This window comes from Argentina silus (assembly GCF_951799395.1).
Source record: "Argentina silus genome assembly, contig: scaffold_121, whole genome shotgun sequence".
Taxonomy (NCBI): domain Eukaryota; kingdom Metazoa; phylum Chordata; class Actinopteri; order Argentiniformes; family Argentinidae; genus Argentina; species Argentina silus.
In genome coordinates this window covers 65,001-77,089 of record NW_028153233.1, presented here as the reverse complement: position 1 = coordinate 77,089, position 12,089 = coordinate 65,001, and the positions used below count along the sequence as shown (strand labels likewise).

At 51.8% G+C, this 12,089-nt stretch overlaps 1 protein-coding gene across 1 annotated transcript in view; it reads right to left on the bottom strand.

Moving 5' to 3' along the window:
* Positions 1 to 3,528: 3,528 nt before the first annotated feature.
* The window catches only part of tbx4 (T-box transcription factor 4), a gene marked incomplete at both ends in the record, with an annotated part of 21,961 nt that continues 13,400 nt past the window's right edge, over positions 3,529 to 12,089 (bottom strand). Inside the window, 4 exons of the mRNA XM_083697617.1 lie at positions 3,529 to 4,172; positions 4,583 to 4,824; positions 5,115 to 5,203; positions 5,591 to 5,743. Coding sequence (XP_083553743.1) covers positions 3,529 to 4,172; positions 4,583 to 4,824; positions 5,115 to 5,203; positions 5,591 to 5,743 — 1,128 coding nt within the window. The remainder of the gene's footprint in view (positions 4,173 to 4,582; positions 4,825 to 5,114; positions 5,204 to 5,590; positions 5,744 to 12,089) is intronic.

Sequence of the window (12,089 nt, the reverse complement as noted above, 5' to 3'; positions counted from 1 at the left end):
ATCCCTCCACCCCTGCTCCCTCACCCCCCCTGAAGGCCCTCCATCCCTCCATCCCTCCACCCCTGCTCCCTCACCTCCCCTGAAGGCCCTCCATCCCTCCATCCCTGCTCCCTCACCCACCCTGAAGGCCCTCCATCCCTCCATCCCTGCTCCCTCACCTCCCCTGAAGGCCCTCCAACCCTCCATCCCTGCTCCCTCACCTCCCCTGAAGGCCCTCCATCCCTCCACCCCTGCTCCCTCACCCACCCTGAAGGCCCTCCATCCCTCCATCCCTGCTCCCTCACCTCCCCTGAAGGCCCTCCATCCCTCCACCCCTGCTCCCTCACCCCCCCTGAAGGCCCTCCATCCCTCCATCCCTCCATCCCTCCATCCCTGCTCCCTCACCCCCCCTGAAGGCCCTCCATCCCTCCATCCCTGCTCCCTCACCCCCCCTGAAGGCCCTCCATCCCTCCATCCCTGTATCCTCACCCACCCTGAAGGCCCTCCAGTCCTCCATCCCTCCATCCCTCCATCCTTCCACCCCTGCTCCCTCACCCACCCTGAAGGCCCTCCATCCCTCCACCCCTGCTCCCTCACCCACCCTGAAGGCCCTCCATCCCTCCATCCCTCCATCCCTCCACCCCTGCTCCTTGATTTGTTGGAGTGGTAGCTCTCTACACTGAGGCTCCCCCTCCTGTGAGCAGCATCAACGGGCAGGAGAGAGGAGGAGAGGAGGAAAGAGAGAGGAAGTGCTGACAAGAGCCAGGGCCTAACCATCGCCATAACTCAGACCCTAATGAGAGCTGTGTGAGAGAGAAAGCAGTGCTCTGACGTCTCCATGCTCACACCCTCCCATTCACAACCGCCATACAGCCCTGGTGCCACAACAAACACACACATACACCCACACCCACACCCACATCCACATCCACACCCACACCCACACCCATACACCCACACCCACACCCACACCCACACCCACACCCACATCCACACCCACACCCACACCCACACACACACACACACCCACACACATACACCCACACCCACACACACACACACACACACCCACATCCACACCCACACCCTCACCCACACACACACACACCCACATCCACACCCATACACACACACACACACACCCAAACACCCACTCGCTCAAGTTGTTTCGTTTGATAAGAAAGTATGTATGAACATTGTTTAAAGTTGTTGAGTACGTTGTTGATTGGTCAAAAATAAATGATGTATTGTCCCTCTTTTATCTCTGAGGCGAAATAATTGTGCTGGTGTGCCTGAAGAAGTTTGTTTATTGTCACAAATAACTTCCTCAACGTACGTACTGTCAATTATTTACCCACAAGTCAGCTCCGTTGACCTTGTCAGCTGACCTCCCCATGACCTTTCCACTCTAACCTAGTGAGCCTAACGCAAAGAGGCCATGGCAGTGGGCGTACAAATATTTCATTCATAATCAGGAGTGCAAAAAGTTTCCCAAAAATATTTCAAAGTTTGCTCTCAATCGAATCAGAGAAATGAGTTCCAGGGATTACGTGTTGTCCCGAGGACACCACGTTGATGCTGTTATCACACCCCTGTCCTTGGGAGTAAGCTAAGTGTTGGCGAACCTCACCCACACAGTCCACTGCTCCGACCCAAAGCCATGTGGCACCTTGCCCGTTCCACATGGGCTGTTTCACATTTGCAGTCTTGTAAGGATTTTTCCGACTCAGTCATTTGGGGGCTGGGGGGGGGGGGCTTTGAGCGCAGGCCTCTGTTCTTGCACTCGCGTAGGCTTAACGACGGCTCCTTAAGCCCCCATCTGGTTGGCCAGGGACTCCTCTGAAGTCCCACTTCGCCGGGAAACGGTTGTTTCAAAACCGCGGGGTTTGGGAGCCGAGTGCCAAACGCTAACCGCCCTGTTGAGGTTAAGGGACTGGGGCTAATGCTAGCTAAGGCCCTTTCGTGGATGGGTTCGTGCTAAACGATGTCACGCTAACAGCGTTAGCCAGCGTAGGCTTACGGGAGGAGGATGAGAGCCAAGCATGCTTAGCGCTCCTCTGGGCTGTACGTGTGGGCTGGGGGGAGCACCTAAAGACTGTTTTTAGGAGCTTCAGTTCGGTGCATCTCACTGGTCTCAGATGGGGTTTTTTCCAACTCAATGCAGCGGAGATTCAGTTTAAGGACGGGCGTTTAAAATGGCGTTTCGCTGACTCTTCAAGTCTTTCACTGAGAGAGTTATGTTTTGGTTTAGTCTGTTAATGCCACTCTATCAGAAACCAGCATGTTGAGAAGAATGTGTGTGTGTTTGCGTGTTGCTGTTTTAATTAGGGTGTTTGTATTTTTACATCACTGCCCTGTTTGAAATGCCTTTTATCCTGGATATGACACTGCTTAATATATCAGGGACAGCACTATCGGCAGAGAGTAAAGAGACATGAAGTCACACATGAAGTCACACATGAAGGCTTTACTCAGGTTCTCAACAAAACTGACCACCCCATTTAATTACAATTAGCCTGTTTAATCTCTTAAAATACACGTAAACATCATCATCTCTTCCTCCTCATTGGCTGATATGGTAATATGTATATTTTTCATCTCCACAGGTGTTGAAATGCTGACATAGACAAACCAGGGGAGGCTGGGGGAGGTAGAAATCGGAGGACGGGTTCACTGTAATCCATGGAACGGAATGAGCAATTGCATCAAACACGCACATGACTTTGACACCATTCCTCATTCTGCTCCATGCACGACAACAAGCCCGTCCTCCGATTTCTACCTCCCCCAGCCTCCCCACGGATTGAAACCCATTACATACACATCCTCCTCATATCCTACTACACACACACACTACTCCAAATGAATCAAAAGTCATCCTGGATACACATTTTTCGCTGAGCAACATCTCCTTATGGCACTGCATTAACCTAGATCATGATGGACAGGAGCCCAACAACCCCTTATATGGCACGCTTCTACGTCCTCCTTCCGACGGATTCTTCGGGATCCTCTGGAACCGGAACCGGAACCGGAACCCGCATCTCAGTCACTGATAGGGTGGTGCTACAGTCTGGGTCTGAAGCTGCGCAGCATCCAGACAGGGTTTGGGCCTGGGTCCGCGTCCTGCTAAACTAGTATGGCTTCATTGTGTACTTCAGAACTTGGCAAAAAAAAGGTCATCATGGCTGTGTTTTTTTTTTTTTAACAATTTACTGTAATCTCATTTACGATGCCTCTCTGGCAGTTCAAAGGTGGGCAAGGGAGAGGGGGGGGGGGGGGGGTTAGGCTGGTTGGCTCTGGGGCTGTCAGGGGTGGGCATCACCACTGCGTGATCACCACTCTCTGGCAGTTCAAAGGTGGGCAAGGGGGGAGGGGGGGAGGGGAGGGGAGGGGGGGTTAGGCTGGTTGGCTCTGGGGCTGTCAGGGGTGGGCATCACCACTGCGTGGAGGGAGGGGGGAGGGGAGGGGGGGGAGGGGGTTAGGCTGGTTGGCTCTGGGGCTGTCAGGGGTGGGCATCACCACTGCGTGGAGGGCAGCTACACAACCCTAGCTGTCAGTCCAGTGTGCCCCCCCACTGCTGAGCCCCATCTGGTACTGGTAGGACGGGTCACGGATGGACGGGCCGCTCTGGGCCGCCGGGAAGCCGGAGAAATCCCTGTGAGGCCGTATCGGCGAGCCGGGCTTCCGGTGGTACAGCGGAGGGTGGTGGGCCGATCTGTCTCTGGCGCCGAGGACAGGCGGAGAGGAGGATGAAGAGGAGGATGACGAGGGGATGGCGGGCAGGCCTCGCTGCGGCCCTACGGGGCTGTAGACCCCTAGGTCTGGCTGGGGGCGCGGGGGCGGGGCGGGGGGGTGGTGGGGCACCACGGAGGTGGCGGTGGCCGTGCTGGTGAAGTGGGCCGTGAAGGGCTGGTAGGGGACGGCCTCCACTGCCTGGACACTGTAGCGGGGGTACGGCTGCACCGACGTCCACATGCTGCAGTCTGACCCGCCGGCCCCCCCAGCCTCCCCCTCCATCCCCCCGTACATGCAGGCCTCCCTGGAGCCGATGCCATCGCTGCAGTAGGGGTGGGACAGCAGCGGGGGCTCGTAGGAGGGGGGGGAGCGGAAGTAGTGGTCCTCAGGGACGGCGGCCGATGTTGTGTCCAAGTACGGACGTTTACACCCCAGTTCCAGGTGTCTGGCGTTATCTGAAAAGGAATTTAAGATGGTTAGAGAGTAATATCACTGAAAACGCAAAAACATTGGGGTTTTTTCACAATACCTTTTGACAAGTGATATATGTTTCTATAGGACGTTTTAGCCAGCGGTAGAGCTAAAGGTTTTTTTTTACCCAAGAAGATTTATTTGGTTGTTACGACTGGTCAGGTGCCACTGGAGGCTGGTGGAGGTAGAAATCGAAGGACGGTCTCATTGTGATGCGTGGAATGGAATGAGGAATGGCATCAAATACAGCGTGTTTGATGCCATTCCTCAGCTGTGTTTGATACCATTCCTCATTCCGTTCCATGCATTACAATGAGCCCGTCCTCCAACAAGCCCAATTTCTACCTCCACGAGCCTCCCCTGTCAGGTGCAGTACAGTAGGTGAGTAACACACCTCTGTGTTTGAAGCAGTGATAAAGCAGGCCGGGCTCTCGGCTGGGAGTGAAGGGGTTCGAGAGGGGGTCCTGGGGGTGGTCAGAGGCCGGCACGGGGGGCCCACTCTCATACTGGTAGTGGTGGGACAGGACCTGTGGGTGACCCGTCAGAACTCCACCTCCCAGCTTCCCCGTCAGGTGGCCATGTGAAGAGAAGAGCCTCTGACGGACGGCGTTCTTCGAGATCACCGGGTAATCTTTCCTAGGGGCAGGACGGCAGACACAACCGCTGTTAGTTTTGTGTTGAATCGCGCTCTTACACAACAGTAGAATGTACGATAAACACAGTTAATTCATCCGCAGGTGCGTGGCAGAAGAAGGAAAAAAAAAAACGATTAAATGTTTGTCATCTCTGGTTCCAAAGTTGTTCCAAAACATCGTTATTTCTGGTTCCAAAGCATCGTTTACTGTGACAAAATGGGTTCCCACACTCTCACATAAGTATTCAATTGAGTCGTAATGAGTGACACATTCCCATAAACATGTGCTTACCCTTGGAGTCTTGAGACGCGGAGGTCGCCTTCGTCGCTGCCACGGAAACCCTTGGCGAATGGGTTGTTCTCAATCTTCAGCTGTGTGATCTAAAGAGACAGCCAAACACATCTTATAGGATTATCCTCACATTATCATCATCATTATCATTACATCCTACATTATCCAACACTTCATACGAGCTCTTATACTCTTATATTACACTCTTATATTACTGGCATTGAAGTATGTTAGACTCAGGGGAGGCTGGTGGAGGTAGAAATCAGAGGACGGGCTCATTGTAGCGCATGGAACAGAACGAGAACTTGTATCAAACACGTGTGATTTCTGCCATGTTTAAGAAGAAGTCCCCCCCCCCCCCCACACTGTGTTTGATACCATTCCTCATTCCGTTTCATGCATTACACTGAGCCTGTCCTCCGATTTCTACCTCCACCAGCCTCCCCTGGTGTGCGTAGAAGACACACATACGGTACCTTATGGTTCTGGTAGGACGTGACGGAGATAAAGGCGGTCTCGTGGAAGACGTGAGTGCAGTAGGCCGTGTTCCTGGAGCCAAAATCGTTGTTCTCATCAGCCTTGACGATGTGGAGCCTGGGCTGGTACTTGTGCATAGAGTTCAGGATGATCTGTCACAGAGAGAGAGAGATAGATGGAGGGATGGAGAGAAAGAAAAGAGAGATGGAGAGAGAGGGGGGTTAAGAGAGGGATGGAGATGGAGAGAGAGAGGGTGGGGTGGAGAGAGAGAGAGATGGAGAGAAAGAGAGAGAGATAGAGAGGGATGGAGAGAGAGAAGGGGATGGAGTGAGATAAGAGGGATGGAGAGAAAGAGATGGAGAGAAAGAGAGAGAGATAGAGAGGGATGGAGAGAGAGGGGGATGGAGAGAGAGAAGAGGGATGGAGAGAAATAGAGAGGGATAGAGAGAGAGAAGAGAGGGAGGGGGGAAAGAGAGAGAATAGCTATTTCACTATCTATGAAAATCAGGGTTCCTAATTACAGAAAGGATATTCTTACACAGAGGAAGACATAGTTCCTTACAAAACTTTTTTATGTACAAATGATGGGTGTTTTGCTGGAAAAAGTCGTAGCAACACACAACCATTCAAAGTCACCATCTCCCAGGGGAGGTTGGTGGAGGAAGAAATCGGAGGACGGCCCGTTGTAATGCATGGAACGGAATAAGGAATGGTATCAGACACGTGTGTCCATTCCATGCTTTAACATAAGCCCGTCCTCCGATTTCTACCTCCACCAGCCTCCCCTGCCATCTCCCCGCCACCCTCCTAGAGCAACAGTGAAAGAACCAGTTACCACGGTCATATGCCATTTACAGAGGCAAGTCTCAGGTTTAAGATATATTTTCCCCCTTGTAAGTTACACAAATAGTTGTCGTGTGGATGCTGAATGCCAAGTGATGTCATTTTATGACCTGAATTGGTTCACGGTGTGAATGGGGTGATTGAGCTGCTCAGGTTTTCCACAGCTAGCCTTCCTGCAGGTGTACTACAGTTTATGTTAGCTGTTCTTGAATGTTGATGGAGTACATTTATAACTTTTTTAACCTCCCTTTTCACTTGTTTAAGATATTGTTGATATCAAAACGTGAACAATGGATTGATAGGTCCTTTGTTTTTTGCCGGGCTGTGATCAGATAAGACAGTTCAGTTGTACAAAACTCATCAAGGAAATTGTTGAAATTTCCGGAAATCTACTAACTACAAATGACAACTTTGTAGTGTTCTGTATGACTACTTTTTCACACTTGAGTTGCGGTCCAAATGAACTGCACTGTTGTTAGTGTACCAGTCAACATGTGCTGAGTCAGTGTGCTCCAGGGGAGGCTGGTGGAGGTAGACATCTAGGGGAGGCTGGTGGAGGTAGACATCTAAGGGAGGCTGGTGGAGGTAGACATCTAGGGGAGGCTGGTGGAGGGAGGACGGGCTTGTTGTAATGCATGGGATGGAATCAGGAACGGTAAAGAGAAATCGGAGGACAGGCTCATTATAATGCATGGAACAAAATCAGGAATGTCCTCATTCCACTCCATGCATTACAACCAGTCCGTCCTCCGAAGTCTCCCACCCTCCTTCTGCTTCCCTCCCTCCCACCCACCCACCCTCCCTCCCTCCACCTCCCTCCCTCCCTCCACCAGCCTCCCCTGGTCTGGTGGTTGAAGGGCAGGTGAGCTCAGCAGCCCAGCCAGCGTGTTCAGCCGAGCGTTAGCCGCAGTGGGGCAGGGTCATCTCCAGCTCAGCTCTGTCAGGGCCGATGAGTGTCAAGCTCTCCCCACCGTCTGCCCTCCCCACCGCCAGCCCTCCCTCCCCTCTCCCCTCCTCACCTCCCAAACATGGAGCTTGGGAGCGGGGCCAGGCCTTAGGTGCCTTAGGGGGCCGGGGGGCTCACTCCTCCTGGGGGAACCAAACAGGTGAAGGCCTGGCAGGGGACAGGGAGCTATAGGAAGGTGTGGGCATGTAGCATGATGTGTTGGTAAAACATTTTTTATGTGTATGTTTGTACTTTAATCGTTGTCATTCCCATAGGTGATGGTCAATTCACTTCCTTGGATGGACCCGAACGTTCTGTTGTTCTATTGTGACTTTATATTGTTGTTTTTCATAGAATTGAAGCTAAATTTATGTGTCAAGGAAATGGATCAAATAAAATCAGTCAATAAATTATTCTTTTTATCCAATAGTGAAGCTACTGTGTGTAGATCAGTCCTGCACACAAGCAGCCAGCCGGAGCAGTATGTCTGTGAAATCGGAGGACGGAGCTCATTGTAATGCATGGAACGGAATGAGGAATGGTATCAAACACACGTAGGGGTGCTTCTTGGAGCCATCTCTGGGCCTTAAAGGGGTGGTTCCCCAGGCCATCTCTGGGCCTTAAAGGGGTGGTTCCTGGAGCCATCACTGGGCCTTAAAGGGGTGGTTCGCCAGGCCATCTCTGGGCCTTAAAGGGCTGGTTGCCTAGGGCCATCTCTGGGCCTTAAAGGGCTGGTTGCCTAGGGCCATCTCTGGGCCTTAAAGGGCTGGTTGCCTAGGGCCATCTCTGGGCCTTAAAGGGCTGGTTGCCTAGGGCCATCTCTGGGCCTTAAAGGGCTGGTTGCCTAGGGCCATCTCTGGGCCTTAAAGGGCTGGTTGCCTAGGGCCATCTCTGGGCCTTAAAGGGCTGGTTGCCTAGGGCCATCTCTGGGCCTTAAAGGGCTGGTTGCCTAGGGCCATCTCTGGGCCTTAAAGGGCTGGTTGCCTAGGGCCATCTCTGGGCCTTAAAGGGCTGGTTGCCTAGGGCCATCTCTGGGCCTTAAAGGGCTGGTTGCCTAGGGCCATCTCTGGGCCTTAAAGGGCTGGTTGCCTAGGGCCATCTCTGGGCCTTAAAGGGCTGGTTGCCTAGGGCCATCTCTGGGCCAACAGTAGCTGAGGAAGTCCAGATCAGCGATAGTGTTAGTGCTGATGCTGAGCAGGTGTGCAGCAGTAGCTAGGGGGGAGGCTGGGGGGAAGGAGATTAATGTGGTGAGGGGGATTTAAAGGGGTGAAGGGGGGGGATGGGGGGACAGCACTAGTCAGAGGAGGAGGCTTCCAGATAGAGGATCGAGGGTCCAGCACTAGGGGAGGAGGCTCTCAGATAGAGGGTCCAGGGCTAGTTAGAGGAGGAGGCTCCCAGATAGAGGGTCCAGGACTAGGGGAGGAGGCTCCCAGATAGAGGGTCCAGGGCTAGGAGAGGAGGCTCCCAGATAGAGGGTCCAGGACTAGGGGAGGAGGCTCCCAGATAGAGGGTCCTGGGCTAGTTAGAGGAGGAAGCTCCCAGATAGAGGGTCCAGGGCTAGGGGAGGAGGCTCCCAGATAGAGGGTCCTGGACTAGGGGAGGAGGCTCCCAGATAAAGGGTCCTGGGCTAGTTAGAGGAGGAGACTCCCAGATAGAGGGTCCAGGGCTAGTTAGAGGAGGAGGCTCCCAGATAGAGGGTCCTGGGCTAGTTAGAGGAGGAGACTCCCAGATAGAGGGTCCTGGGCTAGTTAGAGGAGGAGGCTCCCAGATAGAGGGTCCAGGGCTAGGAGAAGAGGCTCCCAGATAGAGGGTCCTGGGCTAGGGGAGGAGGCTCCCAGATAGAGGGTCCAGGGCTAGGGGAGGAGGCTCCCAGATAGAGGGTCCTGGACTAGGGGAGGAGGCTCCCAGATAGAGGGTCCAGGGCTAGTTAGAGGAGGAGGCTCCCGGATAGAGGGTCCAGGGCTAGTTAGAGGAGGAGGCTCCCGGATAGAGGGTCCAGGGCTAGGAGAGGAGGCTCCCAGATAGAGGGTCCAGGGCTAGGAGAGGAGGCTCCCCTGCACCCCTGCTGGTGTGGGCGTCAGCAGGGTTTAGCCAGGCCTCGACGGGCCTCTCTCTCGCGTTCTCTCTGTCCTCATTACTCGCCCTTATCACTGCCCGGGTGCTCCACTCGTCTTGACAGCGGGCCCCAGCGCTGATCCGAGAGGTTATGAACCTAATGAGCTCGCCCGCTGACAGGATGGCTTTGGACAAGCTATCCCAGAGTCCCTCTGGGCAGAGCGCTGCCACAGTCGCACTCCTCACCTCCCTCTGCGCCGCGGCAAGACGCTTGCTTTCTCTCTCTGTCGCTTCCTCCCTCTCTACGCTTCACTCCATCTTTCACTCTGGCTCTGCTCCTCTCTCTCTCTCTCTCTCTCTCTCCCTCTCTGTCTCTCTCCCTCTCTCCCTCTCTCTCTCTACTCTCTCTACTCTCTCTTTCTCTCTCTCTCTCTCTTTTTCTCTCCTGCCCTCTTTCTCCGTTCACCCCCTCTTCCCAAAGGGCAGCTTTATGACTTTGCTCCTTGTTTAAAACACCCCTTTTGTTCCGCTGTTATTTTAACGTCTGTCTATTTAAGTCCCATCCACTGTATGGTTTGGAGGAAATGAGCCGAATCCAACCCTCTGTTTTTCATGGCCAGGCAAAGTGAGGAAGCCTATTATGAAATTGCACAGTGCCTGTCTTTGCTGTTGATTTGACCTACTTTGTGGCCTCAGTATAACCTTTTCTCTCTCTCACTCTCTCTCTCTCTCTCTCTCTCTCCCCCTCTCTGTCTGTCTCTCTCTCTCTCTCTCTCTTTCTCCTAAAGATGGGGTTGACATGGATGTGAATGCTCAAGCTGTCGATGGCTTTCCCTACTGATGCCACGGATGTGACAGGCAGGCCTACAGTAGCGACTTGGCCGGGTGACAAACAACTCGAGGTGTCGCTGTTGTCACTTCTTGTTTCTCCCTCAGTTGCTCGCTGATGGCCTGGTGGCCTGGTGGCCTGGTGGCCTTAAAGACCTAGTGTGGGAGGGATCCTAACCGGGCCAGACTACCTGTAGTTTCCAGGGGAGGCTGTTGGAGGTAGAAATCAGAGGATGTGTGTTTGATACCATTCCTCATTCCATTCCATGCACGACAATGAGCCCATCCTCCGATTTCTACCTCCACCAGCCTCCTAAGGGTGGGTCACACTGTGGCAGCCCTGTTTGTGAGAAGTATTAATGATAACCAAAATTATTAGGTAACCAAAAATTACTTTTTAAGTATGAAGTTATGTCTTGTCAAAAGCCTCAAAAGACAGGAAATTCTAAAATGAGCACCACCACCACCCAGTTGTAGTTCTAGTTGTTCTAGTTGTTCTAGGTCTGGTCTAGTTGTTCTAGTTGTTCTAGGTCTGGTCTAGTTGTTCTAGTCGGTCTAGTAATTTTAGTTGTTCTAGGTCTGGTCTAGTTGTTCTAGTTGGTCTAGTTGTTCTAGTTGGTCTAGTTATTCTAGTTGTTCTCTGTCTGGTCTAGTTGGTCTAGTTGTTCTAGGTCTGGTCTAGTTGTTCTAGTTGGTCTAGTTGTTCTAGTTGGTCTAGTTGTTCTACGTCTGGTCTAGTTGTTCTAGTTGTTCTAGTTGGTCTAGTTGGTCCAGTTGTTCTCTGTCTGGTCTAGTTGATCTAGTTGTTCCACGTCTAGTTGTTCTAGTTGGTCTAATTGTTCTAGGTCTGGTCTAGTTGTTCTAGTTGGTCTGGTTGTTCTAGGTTTGGTCTAGTTATTCTAGTTGTAGTTGTTCTAGTTGTTCTAGTTGTTCTAGGTCTGGTCTAGTTGGTCTAGTTGTTCTAGTTGTTCTAGGTCTGGTCTAGTTGTTCTAGCTGGTCTAGTTGTTATAGTTGTTATAGTTGTTTTAGCTGTTATAGTTGTTATAGTTGTTATAGTTGTTCTCGGTCTAGTTGGTCTAGTTGGTCTAGTTGTTCTAGTTGGTCTAGTTGTTCTAGTTGTTCTATGTTTGGTCTAGTTGGTCTAGTTGTTCTAGGTCTGGTCTAGTTGTTCTAGTTGTTCTAGGTCTGGTCTAGTTGTTCTAGTTGTTCTAGTTGTTCTAGTTGGTCTAGTTGTTCTAGTTGTTCTAGTTGGTCTAGTTGTTCCACGTCTAGTTGGTCTAGTTGGTCTAGTTGTTCTAGTTGGTCTAGTTGTTCTAGGTCTAGTTGTTCTAGTTGTTCTAGTTGTTCTTGTTGTTCTAGTTGGTCTAGTTGGTCTAGTTGTTCTAGTTGTTCTAGGTCTAGTTGGTCTAGAGTTACTAATAATCATCCATCTCAGAGGTGTCGCTGAGGAATTCCAGAACCCCACACTGTCAGAAACCCAAAATGTTGGAATTCCAGGCCCTCCCACAAGATGTAAAACAAAAACAAAATGTCTGGGCATGGAGAAAGTGTGCGGTTTTTATGGAGAGACGTTTTCTTGGCATAACGTCTTTGTTGTTTCTGTCCACCCGGGATACGATTGTTTTTCTCAAACTGGCGGTGCCAGTGTTGAGGTTGCTTTTCTAGGTCAGGTGTGGTCTGGTTGGTCTAGTGGGAGGTAGAGGCAGTACAGTAGGTTGGTAAGGCTGTAAATTAAAGTAAATTCTAATCTCCTAAAAGATGCTCTTATTGGTTGGATATGAACCCCAAAACATTGCAATATAGGATACAGGTGCAATTCACAGAC